The sequence below is a fragment of the Strigops habroptila genome, chromosome 7 (assembly GCF_004027225.2).
Source record: "Strigops habroptila isolate Jane chromosome 7, bStrHab1.2.pri, whole genome shotgun sequence".
NCBI classification, from domain to species: Eukaryota; Metazoa; Chordata; class Aves; order Psittaciformes; family Psittacidae; genus Strigops; species Strigops habroptila.
The window spans coordinates 65,378,183-65,393,278 of record NC_044283.2 but is presented as its reverse complement, the minus strand read 5'-3'; the positions used below and the strand labels follow the sequence as shown (position 1 = coordinate 65,393,278).

The 15,096-nt window shown below is 45.4% G+C and overlaps 1 protein-coding gene across 4 annotated transcripts in view; it reads right to left on the bottom strand.

Annotated features, from left to right (window-relative positions):
* The window catches only part of MAML3 (mastermind like transcriptional coactivator 3), a 290,322-nt gene that overhangs the window by 88,200 nt on the left and 187,026 nt on the right, over positions 1-15,096 (bottom strand). For all 4 annotated transcript variants that reach the window (XM_030491520.1, XM_030491519.1, XM_030491522.1 and 1 more), the window contains exon 4: positions 2,159-3,652. In XM_030491520.1, the coding sequence (XP_030347380.1) occupies positions 2,159-3,652 (1,494 nt within the window). The remainder of the gene's footprint in view (positions 1-2,158; positions 3,653-15,096) is intronic.

Below are 15,096 nucleotides of genomic sequence, written 5' to 3'. Positions count from 1 at the left end.
GTAGAATCAGATAATCTGCATCAGTCTGGACTTAATGCAACAACATCAACATCCCGGTTTTACCACCTTTGCAAAACCAATCCATTTCCACCAAGCACATCTCACAGTAACAAGCTTTCCAATTTTCCACAGACAATCGCTTTTTGGGGAAGCAGGAGAGGAAGGAATGAAGAAATACATTACAGTTAGAAATCTATTATTTCAACCTTCCTCACAAACAAAATCCCTTCAGTGCAGGCAAGTGGGTCTCATGAGTAGTAAAGGGACCTTTCTACATCTACACACCAGCATGAAGTCCCTCATCCTGACTGGGCCAATAAATGCGAATTGCACATATTATATTACAAAGCATGGCTTTTCCTCAAGTTTCTTCTTTATATGACATAGAAATGACTTAATGTACAGACTTGTTTTTGGAAGAATTGTCTAGTGTTTCCAAATATCTAGTTTTTCCTACACTAAAAAAAAGGAACTGAGTGAGATTAGATATCTGAAACCTCAGCTTCCTGTTCACAGTAGAGAGAGCTGCAGTGAGGTATTAATACGAATTTATCAACTTATGAAATGGAGGAGATGACATTAACTCTTTCACATGGGCAATTTGCCTCTCAACTGTTCAATGGGTCTTTTGAGTTCAACAGATTTAACAAAGAAATGATAAAGCATTAGGCAGCGTGACCAAACACCCCCTGCTTCTCAGCTACAACCTGACAAAACTGTAGCTCAGATTACAGTTTGAGTTTTCTGTCCTTATTGCAGTATTTCTTCAGCTAAGTCTTCCCAAGAAGAAGAAGCTCTAGACCAGCTATTTCTAATGCAACAGGCAAGCAGAATTAAAAGATACGAACCTTTGAGCTGTTACCATACACCCTGAACCAAAACCAGGAGGTGGATAAACATTTCTTTTTGTTTTGCGATTAATTTTAAGTAGTATGTGAAGGACCGTGACCTGGTAAAGCTCCTACTCCTCCTATTGGTAGACCCCCAAACTCCACAAGCTGAAGAAATGACAAATTCTGCTGTGTTTCTACATGCATTACAGTGTGAGTCACCGTTAAGCCAGGCTCAGAAGGAAGCACGCCTTGTAGGTGGTGTAGAAACAGCTAATTTGGTAAAAAGCTGTTACGCTAAAACTATCAACCAACAATTCTATTAGTGTACTATTATATCCGAGTTCCCGACATATTTTGGTGGCACATAACTTCTGTGACAGCATCGCCTACTTTGTGACCTGATTATTAACTTTAATTCTTCTTAAAACAATGCTCAGAAAATTAATTCTTGAGCCTTTCCATGACACCAGTGTGCAGATCTCCACCAAGGCTGCACAACTAAGAATACCCAGCTGACCTAGGAGGCAACAGGGAATTACTATGATCGTTATCCAAATTGGTTGATTCATTCCAAAGCATACCCCCAGCCTGACAGCTGCCACTCCAGCGGTTAGCATGGAATATATGTGAGTGATGCCAACTCACTCAAGCCAACATGGCTTTAGCGTCTTGTTGAAAGACTCTACAGATTCACAACAATAAAATACTTCAGGTTGCCAAATACTGCTTGAAAGTCGCAGAATCAACCATCTCTTTTCATGTATGGTTCAAGCACCACTAAAAGCATTCAGTTGTGCTTACTTCTCCCAGTGGAAACCAAAGGCACTCAGCACCCAAACTGTCCTTCCCCTGTTCCCTGAGCCAAAATGCCATGTATGCTTTTAAAGTTGGCCTGATCTCTGTCCCAAGAAGGAGCCAACCACTCCTTCTCTTTGTTACAACGCTAACTGCACTGTGGAAACTAAGCCATGCCATGGTTTGGGATCCAAACCCATCAAACCTGACATTAGGAAAAAAAGGAAACAAACCCTTCAAGAAGGAGTGACTTCCAACACAAAACTTCCCAGAGTGGCCCTAAGCACTCATCAGTAGAAGCAAAGGGAAAGAGCTCTAGTTCAGAAAAACAGTAATTTAAAAACATTTCTAAGACACAACACAATTTAATTTCAGTCATTTCTTAAAACGATCAGGCTCCGATACCACATAAAAAGTCCAAGAAGCATCTGCAATGACGTTCCATGCTTCCCAGGAGGAAGAGCAGGAGATCATACAAAGAAATACTAAGCCTCTTTTCGGTTATCTGTGTATCGCGCACTCACGCTTACCTGACCGAGGGAAGGAAGCGTTGCATACGCCATGGGCTGATTCATCATTCCCTTCTGCTTCATGATGAGCATGCGTTTCTGTTCCTCGCTCAGGTGCGCCATCTGAGCTTGCATCTGCGGCTGCTGGGACTGCTGCTGCTGCTGGATGTATGGCATCATGGGGTTCTTGCTGGGATTTGCCATTGGTGGAGTCATCCTCTGACTCAGCTCAGCGCTGAAGTGGGTCAGAGGCTTGGTGTTGCCGTAAGAAAGCATATTGGGCTGTTTGCTTAAGGAGTTTGTGCCCAGGTTATTTGGCTGCTGACTGATCATATTCATGTGATTTTGAGGGAGGTAGTTATTAATTGCGGTCTTCTGTGGATTGTTTGCCATAGGAGGCACTATTGGGTTTTGGTTGTTAAAGGCTTGGGGATACATCATTGGACTATTTGGTTTGTCTGCACTGAAGGGTCCTCCGTACGGACTAGATGGAGGGCCCACAGGTGACCAGCTTGAGGGTTGATTTGGATGCTGCTGCTGCTGCTTCTGCTGCATGAGCTTAGCTCTTTGCTGCTGCTGGGCTGCCATTTGCTTGAGCTGTTCAGCTGGAGACAAGTCAGCGGTTGGCATATTCACAGGCCCAGGCCCTGATCCTGCCACAGTTGCTGCTGCTGGATTCATAAGATAGCCATTTCCAGACCGTGACTGCGACTGGCCTGGAGTGTGGGCCTGGCTGGGCGTCTGAGGTGACTGAACAACACAGTTTGCTGGTGAGCCGGCAGGGATTGGGGCTGGTGGGGCACTGGACACGGAAGCTATGCTGGAGGCTGTGGAGACGTTTGAAAACGGAGGACCGGAAGAAGAAGGCCTCACCTGGGGAGACCCTAATGGGACATGCGCGAAGGGAGAATGAGATGGATCGCTTTTCACGCTTGCACTCTCCTGAGTCTCTGTGGCAGGCCTGGGAAATTCCGGCTCCTTCTTCTCTTCAAAGTCTTCATTGAACAAATCTTGTATATCATCTTCTGGAACGGTGTTTGCCAGTTCGTCTATTAGCTCCTGCCACTCTTGATCATTCAGGTTGATGTCTGAGAAGAGCTTGTTCTGATTTGAAAGAGATGTTTCAGAAGTGTCTATGCAGCTGGGGTCATCCAAAGGCTCTTGCTTTAGCTCCTTGTTCTGCAGGATGTTAAAGCTATCATCTAGCTCATTGCAACCATTAACGGGGAGCTTTATCTCAGAAAGCCCACCGTTTTTACCCAAGTCTTCTAGACCACTGCCGTGAGTTCCACTGTTCTGCAGGGGCAGGGGAGCTTTCATGTCAAGCTGGTGAAGAGGAGAAACAGCAGGCAAAGGCAAATTATTGGGCAAGCTGTTGATTGCTTCAATGCCTGGTACATCCTTCCGTATCCGCTTGCTGGTCGGAGAAAAGCTCCCATCACAAACTCCATTCTGCTGTTCTCCATTGAGAGGGGAACGTGCGCCTTCCAACTTCCTTTTGACTGTCTCTTGAAGCTGAAAGAAAAACATGAGAAAAAAATAACCATTAACCAGTTGCAGACACAAAAAAAGCACTGATGAGCCTTGTGACAGATACTCCTCATCAAGCCTACTACTGACATTCAGTTTGTTTCATTTCGTTCTTTTGCCTTGATCAGTTTGGGAAGACGGTTTAAAACAAAATAAACAACAAAAAAAAAACACCCAAACAAAACCCAACCAACCAAAAAAAGAAACCCAAACCAAACCTGCCCCTGAATAGGAGAGCAGAACTGTAAAATATGTGCTCTCCAAGATAGCAGAATTTGATGAAGCTATTTGACTAATTCAACTTTTTGGTGCCTAACACAGCGATGAGTCTTAAGTTGGACCAAAAAAAATTGAATCACTAAAATTCCCTATTTATTCTGAAAATCTTTTTGTTGGCAGTTTCTGGAAGCTTCTTGAAAAATACCTGCAATACAATTGATTGCCTACTTCTATTGAAACATGTGTTGTTGACACTAGATTTTTTTGCAGAAAATTCATTAACATAGTTTCATTTGATTAGCCCTCTGTTCTTGGCTCCAAAGCATACTGAAAATCAGTTGTAAGCGAGGAAAAAAAATAGCCACCATAAAAATAAGAAGGTACTTTGCATGATATTAACTCAATCAAATAATGACAAGAAAAGGGAACAACCAGTGTGCTGGGAGCTAACGTGAAAGATAAATAACTAACAGAAATGATAGCAAGACAAGTCTCCAGCAAAGCAATTAAACTAGAATACAAGACTGTTATTTAAGAAATAGTGTGTTAATATAAGCTTTCAGCCAGGTTAGAAACAGCATAGCAAAGCACTGTAACAACTTACAGTGCTCTCCTGTCACACCAAACGTTAAGTCCTCCACTTATGTACCAGGCTAAAAAAAGCATCCCTCTTCGGCTAAGGCAAAAAACAATAGTGGGGAGGGGAGGAAGCAAAGAGGTCACAGCTCTAGCAAACGCCTTCAGGACACACTTGCATCCTTGATACTAGAACAATAGAAGACAAAATACTGAAAGATTTTATCAATTTTTGAAGTATTTTTACTGTATGAAAGTCTCAGACATGCGGCTCCCACCCCTTCCCTAACCTAGAGGTCCTCAACCTTCTTTCTTCCCACAATCCAGCTCCCATTTATTTCTCCCATCCCAGAGAGCTAGCTCCCCTTTCATCCCATGTGTAAGACAGGCAAGCAAATCCATATCATCCCTAGTTTAGAGGGAGCGGTTCTGAGAAGGCTGTGCCCTTCTCGTGCCCTTCAGGCCAGCGTGGCCCCTCCAACATGCAATGCAGAAGGACACGGCCGCTGCATGTGCTGCTGCAGCCCCAGCTGAACACACGTGGGACGCTAAGCTACGTACTGGTCCTCTGCAGAGATGTGACCTTTATAACAAGGCAGAAAGGCAAGACTGTGAGTTTTTAATCAGCTCATCAACTCCTTGATTTGAACCGGAGTGAAAGAGCTTTTTTATGTGGGAGAATGATTAACACGTGGCCAAGAGTCACCAGCGGGTCCCTGTTGGCATAGGTGTCCAAGACTTTGCTGCCTGTTCCCCCTGCACAAAGCCAATGAATGCCAAGCCTCCCTCAGGCTGAAATTCCTTCTCCTCTTGGCTTCTGTGGTGCTGCAGCACAGAGACTGTGCTGCAACACAGCTTCTCTGTGACCACAGCCTCTGCCATGCAGACCACTGCTCCTCCAGTGCAAGATGCCTGCATAGCTCCACAGGAGCTGACCTTTCCCTGGGTCTTTCCCCACCCCTGGTTTCTGGGAGACAGGAAACAGCAAGGCCAGTGGTTTCACTCTCCCTGTGGCACAGGCTGCAATGGGAAGCCCACGTGCAGCAAGGCAGAGACCAGGAAGGCTGTGAGCATGTTTCGGACCTCCCCACTGTGTGTGTGGATTCCTCACCACTGACTCCCACTCTTCTCTCCCTTCACCCAAGCACAGCAGCTCTTGCCCGCATGAGCTCCACAGATGCTCAGGGATGGGGTCCTGCATGTGGCAGCAGATGCAGGCAGGAGCACACACCGCACCAGTGTTCTCTCGGTGAAAGCCCATCACACTCAATTTAATCAACCACGGTCCGCAGGAGCACACCACGCTGCATGGAACCCTACAACACAGGCATCACCTTTCCATTTCTCTGTGCCGTGACAGAAGCAAGCTCTAGCAAGAAGCTTGTGCAGGGGTGGTAATTGCCTCATCCGTGCCAGTTAACAGCAATATGGAAGGTAAGTCAACACCCAGGCTAGTGTGAAGGAGAAAAACCAGATCCCACAAGGAGGTTTATGATATGGCTCTCACCTCCACTGCTTCCCTTCCTTAAACACCCATGCTAAGCTGAACACCACTGTATGGCATCACAGCTCCCTGCTGCTTTTTGACCGGTGTAACTGGTGCGTGGCAGAAGACTACAGCTGAGCCACTGGGCTTGTTTCACTGATCTTTATATAGCCCTGATTCAGATCCCAGAGACAAGAAAAGGCCAATATTGATCTGGTAACGGCCCTGCTTCACAAGTACAACAGCACAGTCGCTTCTGAGATTCCCTTCTTCAGAAGAAGAAAAGAGCAGGCACAATCTGGCCTCAAATGCAGGTGGTCAGTAACACAGTTGATACGATGGCTTAAAATCGCGTATGTAAATGTGGCCCCTAATGGGCCACTGACACAATTTACAGCTGAACTCACCCATTTCAGCTCCTAAGCTCTCTCAATACAAAGTCTTTGCCTTCCACATCAGAAGAACAGTCACTGAACAGGACCTGACTCAAGACCAAGTTCACTGGGTATGTACACGCAAAAACAGGGGTCAAAGAAATGTCCAAAACTTGTGATGGCCCTTTGCCCTGTGCTTATACTGGCCAAACGCTGGGCTAAAGAACAGTCATACCAAAGGACTGGGTAACAGGCTTCTAGTCATAAAAAAAAGTTCATATAAGGAAGTGATGGGGAAAAAAATCATCATAATGACAAGTCAGGGATTATGGAGAGCAATTATCTCCTGAGAAATACAAGATAAGTGACTCCATGCATTTCACAACAGTTTGAAAGTGAACCTTACAGAATATTGGTAAGTGATACGCTTTCACATCATTTCACACTTTCAGGTTTCACATCATTTACTAATTTATCCTGACTCCATCACCTTATTTGTACATGAATGTTTACCAAAAGAATCAAAACTATCCAGTGGCAAATAACCAGCCCTAAAAATATCAGCTCCTAAAGTTTCATCATGTGCTGAAACTTGGATGTCCCCCTGTACAAATATACAGTGGCTTTAGTGAACAGTAAAAGCAGGCCCAGTATATAAATATTCATAATTGTGTTTATCATGCCTTACAACCGAAAGCAGCTTCAACAGGGAAACTATTTTCCATCAAAGATCAAATGTACAGAAAGTGTGCCTTGTTGCAAACGAAAACAAAATGAAGCCTATTCTAAGTCTGTAGCTCCACAATATCCTCCTGAAACACAGGTTTTAGGATTTAGGGGGTTAACAGCCTTTGCAGGAGGGGAAGCACCCTGTCTCTGGCATTTTGGGGATGGAGTGGGGTGTGTTGGGAGCCATAACAACAGATGCATCTCTTCTTTTTGGGCACAACAATACAGCATAAAAACACAGCAATATTCTTAGCCAATTATTTCAATGCAAATGTTCAGTTTCATATCTTGAAAGCACCTCTCCTAGGAAGACAGGCTGCGAGAGCTGGGCTTGTTCAGCCTGGAGAAGAGAAGGCTGCAGGGAGACCTTAGAGGAGCTTCCAGTGCCTAAAGGGGCTACAAGAAATCTGGAGAGGGACTTTATACAAGGGCTTTTAGGGATAAGAAAAGGGGGAATGGCTTTAAACTGACAAAGGGGAGATTTAGGTTAGATATTAGGAAGTTCTTCACTGTGAGGGGTGGTGATGCCACTGGCACAGGGTGCCCAGAGAAGCTGTGGCTGCCCCATCCCTGGCAGTGTTCAAGGCCAGGTTGGACACAGGGGCTTGGAGCAACCTGCTCTAGTGGAAGGTGTCCCTGCCCATGGCAGGGGGTTGGAACTGGATGAGCTTTAAGGTCGCTTCCAACCCAAACCATTCTATGATCTTGTGATTCCCAATCACCATTTAAACTACTGGATGGCTTGAATAGCATACAGTGACCACATACTGGCAAACAGTTTACCATCACCAACACTCCAGAGTGTTTTAGACTAAAACCCCAGTAATTCCCTGTTCCCCTTCCCTCCGTAAAAACAATGCCTGAAGTGAAATGTTCTCCTAGAAAGTATCTCCCCATACCTTCTAAGGAGCAGTATATAGCTTGTGCATGTGATTTACAGTACGCATCATGAAGATATTAGCAGCAGTGTAGAGATTTATGTCTAGGTGCAGAAGACTATTGGTTCATAAAATAAAAAGAAAAAAATGAAAATCAAAGGAAAATATGAAAATAAACCAAAAAAATTAGAATACAATAAAACTCTTGCCAGCTCCTTAGGGCGTTAGCTTTATTCACACAAAATATTTGGCTGATAGATCAGTATTTCACAGCAGGTTTCTACCCCAGAGCAGAAGAGAGCAAAGCAGGACTCACTATCCTTTATATGCCTTTGAGGAAACTCCAGTTGCAGAGCAAGAAAAGGTCAAACTTTGGTGGGTTGACTTTTTATATGACTCTTGACTGGGGGAAGGCAGGGGGCACAGAGGCTGTGCACGCCAACACGCAGACCAGACTGGTCTAATCAAACCCATCCCAGAATGTGCAGCAGAGCTACTCGGACACGCTGTGACAAAGCCAATACAGAAACAGGAGAGCGCTGAGGCTGTCGACGGGGCTTTCATCTGCGGGGAGAAGCTGCTCCGCTTCATCCCACCAGCAGCAATTCATTTTTCAAAAGAAATGAGACCAAGGTGCTGTTGTTATAGCAACAGCTGAGCCACTCGCCAGCCCATCCTCCACCATCATGCTGCCTTCAGTGGGTGGCTGTTCCAGTCAGCCACCGGCAGTGACCAGGGCTGTGCCAGTGCCTCAGCCCTTCGCTGTTCTTTAATAGATAAAAACAGGGGCGTGGGGAAGCCGAGAGCCTACGTTCTCTTTTTGCCTGTGGAAGCGAGCGTGCTTCGCAGGGTCTAACACAGGTCCGCTGCCCCACGGTGGGCAGGTTGGTCCCTGAGCCCACAGACAAGGAGGCTGGCACCACTTTTAGCTGGTGCTTTCAGCTAGACAGCAGACATGTAGCCACTGACTCCTCTTAAGGCAGCTCCAGCCACTTCAATACCTGGCAAGGGCAACAACTGGAAGAGGTCTGACATGCTCATTCCCCAGTTGTGCTGAGATGCACCTTGCTCTGTAGCTATCTTTGCTGTCCGTGGGAAAACAGAGAAACCAGCCAAAGCCCAAAGTCCATCTTCCTCAGAGAATATGCATGTTTACAGAGAACAAGGGTTATCACAGTCTCCACACTGCTCTTCTGTGACTCTTTCTGTTAAAAACAAACATTGATCTTTTCCATTCCTCATGTTGAATCATGGGCTGGCCCACCAGCCATCCATGCTCAACTGGGCTTCAGTTCCCTTCTGTGGCAATGGCTCAGCCTTGGCCCTTCCTGCAGGACTTCTCCCTCCCATCAGTGGTTTAGCACCTCTTTTTCTACGTGTTCCTGAGCTTTCCTCAACTTTCTTCTCCCTTCTTCTCCTGGAACTTCCCCAGATAGATCTTGACCCCCTGACCTCTGACAGGGATTGCTCACCACGAGCTCTGCCACCAGCCACCACTATCCAGCCATCTCCAGCCTGCACCCTGAAAACTAGGTCAAGTTTGCTCCTTAACTTCTTGTACTGCACTCAAATCCTATCAACAACATAACAAGTCCCTGGGATTGCTGTGAAGTGACACCAAGCAACTGGATTTGACATTACAGCTCTTCTAAGAAGAGACGTAATGACCATAACCACCTATCCTGTGATCAATAAGGAATAATCAATATTGCCATTTGCATGGCAGCAATTCTGCTTCAAGACTTGAAAGGATCCCTCATTTCTTGCATATCCTTTTCTTGCTGTGCCACTACTGAGGCTGCCATTGAAAAGCCAACAGCGGTCCAAGGGCACCACTGCCTGAGGTACAACCACATCTTCTGACCAGCGTCTGAAGTCCATCAGCTCCACAGTGACCTCTTAATGCCACTCGCTACAGGTGCGGAGTGCAGGACAGTGGTGTGTGGGTTACACACCACTGCTTCCAGCAAATACAAGTATTTCATGCATCGAACCACTCCGCTACTACTCGAATTCCCTCACACTGCTGAAGGCACGGCATCGACACCTGCTAACTCACAGGATAAAGCCTGATGTAGCAAATTGACTTTGGATCACAATTGCTCACTCAAAGCACATGCTGTGCTCTTCCATGCAGGGTCTGCCTGCCCACTTCTTTTTGGCTGGGGCAGTGTTTCAAATACTCAGGAAGCTCATATCGTGAAATCTGTTTTAAGTTGGGAGCAAAGATAGCTACAGATAGCTAGTAACCTGCTCAACTTTGCAGGCTTTACAGAGTAACCTTTGCCTCAAGGAAGGAGGTCAAACCTCCACCTGTGACCCAAGTCATGAGAAGAACAAACCAACTCCCATTATGATAAGAAGATGCTCAGGGCACCAGTTAAACCTGAAACAGGCAAAGCCAAACCAGGCGAACGCCATGACTCTAACTGCCCTCAGTCAGCCAGGTAGGGAGGCTGATGTGTGCTAAAAGAGCTCGAGAAAAGCAAGAACTGGCCTAAGTTTTCATCAGAGCTTTAAGAGAGGGATTCGCAAGAGAAGGGAAGGAGACACAGTTCTGTAGAAATGAAGATAGACAGGTAGCTTCTTTGCCCGGAGAAGCTGTGGCTGCCCCATCCCTGGCAGTGCTCAAGGCCAGGTTGGACACAGGGGCTTGGAGCAACCTGCTCTAGTGGAAGGTGTCCCTGCCCGTGGCAGGGGGTTGGAACTGGATGAGCTTTAAGGTCCCTTCCAACCCAACCCATCCCATGGTTCTGTGATTCTCCCATGGCTCAACTCTGCCTCACCACACGTATTTTCATCGCGGACTGAAGAATTGTACTTCCATTGCTCAGGTTGTGTGATAAGAGAACTTCCAGCTATGTGTGTATTTAATTTCATCAAAATAAAAAAAAAACCCCAAACATGTATATCCTCTCTACTGATGTTTACTGCAGTGTTTTAATGCACCCCACTGCATTGCTGCCAGAAAGACATTTTCTGCTGTAGGAACGAGCACTGTTGGAAAATGCCTAGCTAGTGAGGGATGCAGGAGGGAAAAAATCTGTAAAACATTTATAGAAGAAATATATATAAAAAATATCAACTATGCTGCTCAAACTGTGTGTGTCTAGAACAGCCTGAGGAAAAAAGGTGTGATCTTTGGAAGTATACGTGTATGTATCATAGAACCATCACTTCCAGGAATGGGGCAGCCCTAACTTCTCTGGGCAACCTGTTCCAGTGTCTCACCACCCTCATAGTGAAGAATTTCTTCCTAATATCTGATCTAAATCTACCCTCTTTCAGCTTACAGCCATTCCCCCTTGTCATATATATAGTGTATATATTTGTATATATACCATATCAATTCCAGTTTTCCTTTAAAATATTTTTCTCTCATAATTTCTGTCCCTCCTCCTACACAACTCAAATTTGAATGCAAAGACACTAAATGACACGCTTCTGAGGAGATTTGGCATGCGGGGGTCCCTGGGGAAGCTGTTGAGTAAAACATAAGCAATGGATGCAATTAATTTTCTCAATACAAAATTATTGGCAAGTTTAACTGGACTTTAGAGCACAAATTATTTCATGGATGAAATGCTGTCATCATTGTCAGACAGCCTTCCTGACCAAGTGTATGATCTACATGGCTTCCTCCTCTTCAGGCCCATCCAGTTTAATCCCGCTTTAGCCCAATAGGGTAAATCCTGGGAAAGCAGTAACCTCATCACCTGGGGGGTGCCAGCATTCCTCTGTCCGTGGAAAAGTCTTAATTAAGGTGCTGAGAGCCTGAGAGCTGAACCGCTTCTGCCTCCCATACCAAACAGCTGAGCTACATTCTTCCCTGCAACTGGCCTTGCAGACAGCAGGAGCCACATTTTCAGAGCGTGTTATGAGGATTTAGTCAGGCAGCCACTAATTGACTTGTCTGGGAGTTGTGTTGATAAATCTTCACTCTTTGAAAAGATTCCCAATCTGCTTTGTATCTGGACAGGAGAGAAGCTAATGATAAAAAGCAGACACTGCAGATTATTACAACTGTACCTCCTGAAGGACTCCTGCAAATCAGGGTAGAAAAGAAATGCAGGAACCTCCTGTGTTTCAAACTAAGAGGCAGCAAAGCAATGTAATATGCAGACAAGGCCCTTAGTGACATGGGTTAGTGGTGGACTTGGCAGCCCTGGGGTAATGGCTGGACTTCATGATCTTAAAGGTCTTTTCCAACCTAGTTGATTTTATGATTCTATATCCAGTGTTGCTGCACATGCCCCATAGCTACTCATTCACTACTCACTAGCTCTTCGAATTGCGTATGTGACACTAGAAACAGTCTCCTGGGTAAGTTCTTGCCCTGATTCATCCTTGGATGCGCACAAGTCATAACAAGCTAGTGAAGTGCGCTGGTGGCACCCTGCCTGCCCAGTGAAAGGACATCTGGGACAGAAAAGTGTTCTTGAGCTCTGCAAAGGAGCAGCAGCTCTCCGACACATCCTACCAGTGCCTTAATGATGAAGGAAAGCAGAGGCTATGAGCTATATTTAGGACTCCAGAACCAACTGTCTAAAATCTTGCCTAACTGCAGTGAAGGTAAAGCCCTTCCTATGCTTAGAGCAAGCAAACTACCTTCCAGTTGCATGCAAAGTACTGCCGTGGTGCAACCTACATGCATTCTGCAGAATGTTCTTGGAGAAACTCCAAGGAAGGAGCCAGAAGAGACAAGGGATGCTGGAGGCACGATGGTACTCCCCCGATGACACTGTTGGTTTCCATGGACTACGAGCTTCTATTCAGCCTCTATTATTACCAAAGCCTTCTGGTGTAAGATCTCTAGAAGCCAACTGCAAGCTGTCAGAAGGCTGAACTCAGAAATGGTATAGTTGTCTCCCATTGATTTCACTAATGTGAACTCCTGACAAACACGACCTCATGTCAACATGGCTACTTATTCCACAATTGCACGAAGTAGGACCTTCCAGTTTCTCAAATCAATGTGGGGTAAGTAATTTCAGGGATTCTATCACACAACTAAGTTCAAGGTCATGCTTTTTTTTTCCCACATGCAAAGTGTTTGATACAATCAGAAAAGGAAGAAAATGAGAGCCAGATGGTCTGTACACTGTACCTGTTCAAGCCTACACATTTTAGTCACCCTCTCTGGGCAACATCATCATAAACAAAGCTTCCATTTGAAAATCATCTAAAGATCAGAATTAACAGATTTCCACAGCTAGCCCATAAAAAAAAAAAAGGAGAAAAATCCTGTGAATCAATCACAGGACAAGTTACACTGTGCTGCAAATACAATGGTGGACTTATCCCTGAGCTTGTCTCCATAAGCCTCCTCTTCCCCAGCTGTGCCTGCCTCTGCAGCTTGTCTGAGGACACGCGTGACCTGAAGATTTCTTTGCAAGGACAGATACTTCGGAAGGAGTGCAGGTTATCTAAGTACAGCTTAAACCATTAACAGTGCAGTAGGCATTGCAAAGGAGTCCCAAGCATGGGGGGGGGAAGAGGGAAGGAAATTAATCTTTTGCATGCTAATGAATTAGTACTTATATTCTCATTATGCTCCTGAGCCATGTCTTTTGGGGAAGGGGCTGGGGAGGAAACCAACCATGGGACAGACGAGTTTAGAACTAGAACTGTGTTAGGCTATAGACCATAAAAAAAACCAAACAACTAACTGAAAATTCTAAAATAGAGAAGATGTCAGAAATATCCAAAACGGATCTGGCTTTTTCCTTCATCTAAACTGTTCCCTGCTCAGCACAATTAGCTTGATCCATCTCTAGGAAAGAGCAGCAGCGATAGAACTGCTTGTTTGCCTTGCCTTTGCATATCTATTTAAAAGAATGCATGCAGCAGCAGTTTTGTAAGACTCCTGTACAAAACCGACAGCCCAGTCGTGAGAGGTGCTGAAGCCAGCTCACTAGGAGTTAGGGGTCTGCTGATAGGATCACTTCTTCTGCGCCAAAATGTCTTCAGAGATGGACACTAAGTTGGATGGAACAACTCTTCTTTACATTCCTTTTTGCTTTCAACACAAATTATAGCCAGCACTGTAAAAGAATTAACAGATGTGCAGGATCACTGAAGGTCTGTGAAGACTCAAGGAGTCAAAGGATTATACAGGATGCCCCAGACATGTTCTGAATTATTCTGAGCACAGTTTGAGAGTTATTTGCCACAGGCTAACGGCCAGACAGCACTGAACAACAGTTTTGCCCTAAGTATGGCCAAGCAAACCATACAAACTTCTTTGTTGCTTCAGTACCTTCACCACAAGCTGACCTTGGGTCCCACAAAGGCATGCAACAACACCTAATGGAAAAGCACATGACTGGTCTCCCAGATCCCAGCAGTTATCAGAGTTAGAGTCCCAAGGCTGACCTGCTGTGTGGGATGAACTGCAGCCATACTATTTAAGTCTACTGATGAAGTATAAATAAGAACAAAAAGAGATTTTAACCAAATCAGGGCACTGATTCGGCACAGCATAAGCACATGCTTCACCTGCAGTACCCTAAGCAACCTAAAATACAAAGAATGGTTTATGCAAGGAACAGCAGCATCAGACTAAGACCTTTGCTCAGGTCTTACCTTCCTGAGCAAAGGTGCTTACTTCACCTACAGCAGCTGACTCCAACCCAGGATAAACCTCTTCCTCCCTCTCATATAGTCTGAATATACATACACAGAGTATTATGCATATTTGTATAACTTGCATAGGTGCACTGGCTTCATGCTTCCCCAAAGGACAGACCCTAAAAAGGACACGCTTTGTTGCAATCTGGTGAATCTCTTCACTCCCTGCACGTAGCTGGAGCACCCAGGAAAGCCAGCAGCCATGGGCAACCTGCCCAAGCAACTCACACTGTTTGCTTCTGGGTTTCATGGCTGCATATCTGCTTGTTACGTGATAATGATGCCCAGCGTGGGCATGGGTGCAGTATGCATCCAGTGCTGCAGAATGGGCTGCAAGGCACCCATGTAAAGATGGTTGCTAGGAGCCAATGCCAGCAGTTACTGTAAAATCATGTGGCCTAGAGCCTTCCTTTTGTTGATGTCTGAGTGACACCAAGAAAAAAAGGTACCCATGCTCAATCTAAACGAACTACACTGACAGGCAGGAAAGGGCCCACCTCAGCAGTAACCAGAGTCTTATAAATACAGGTCCCATGC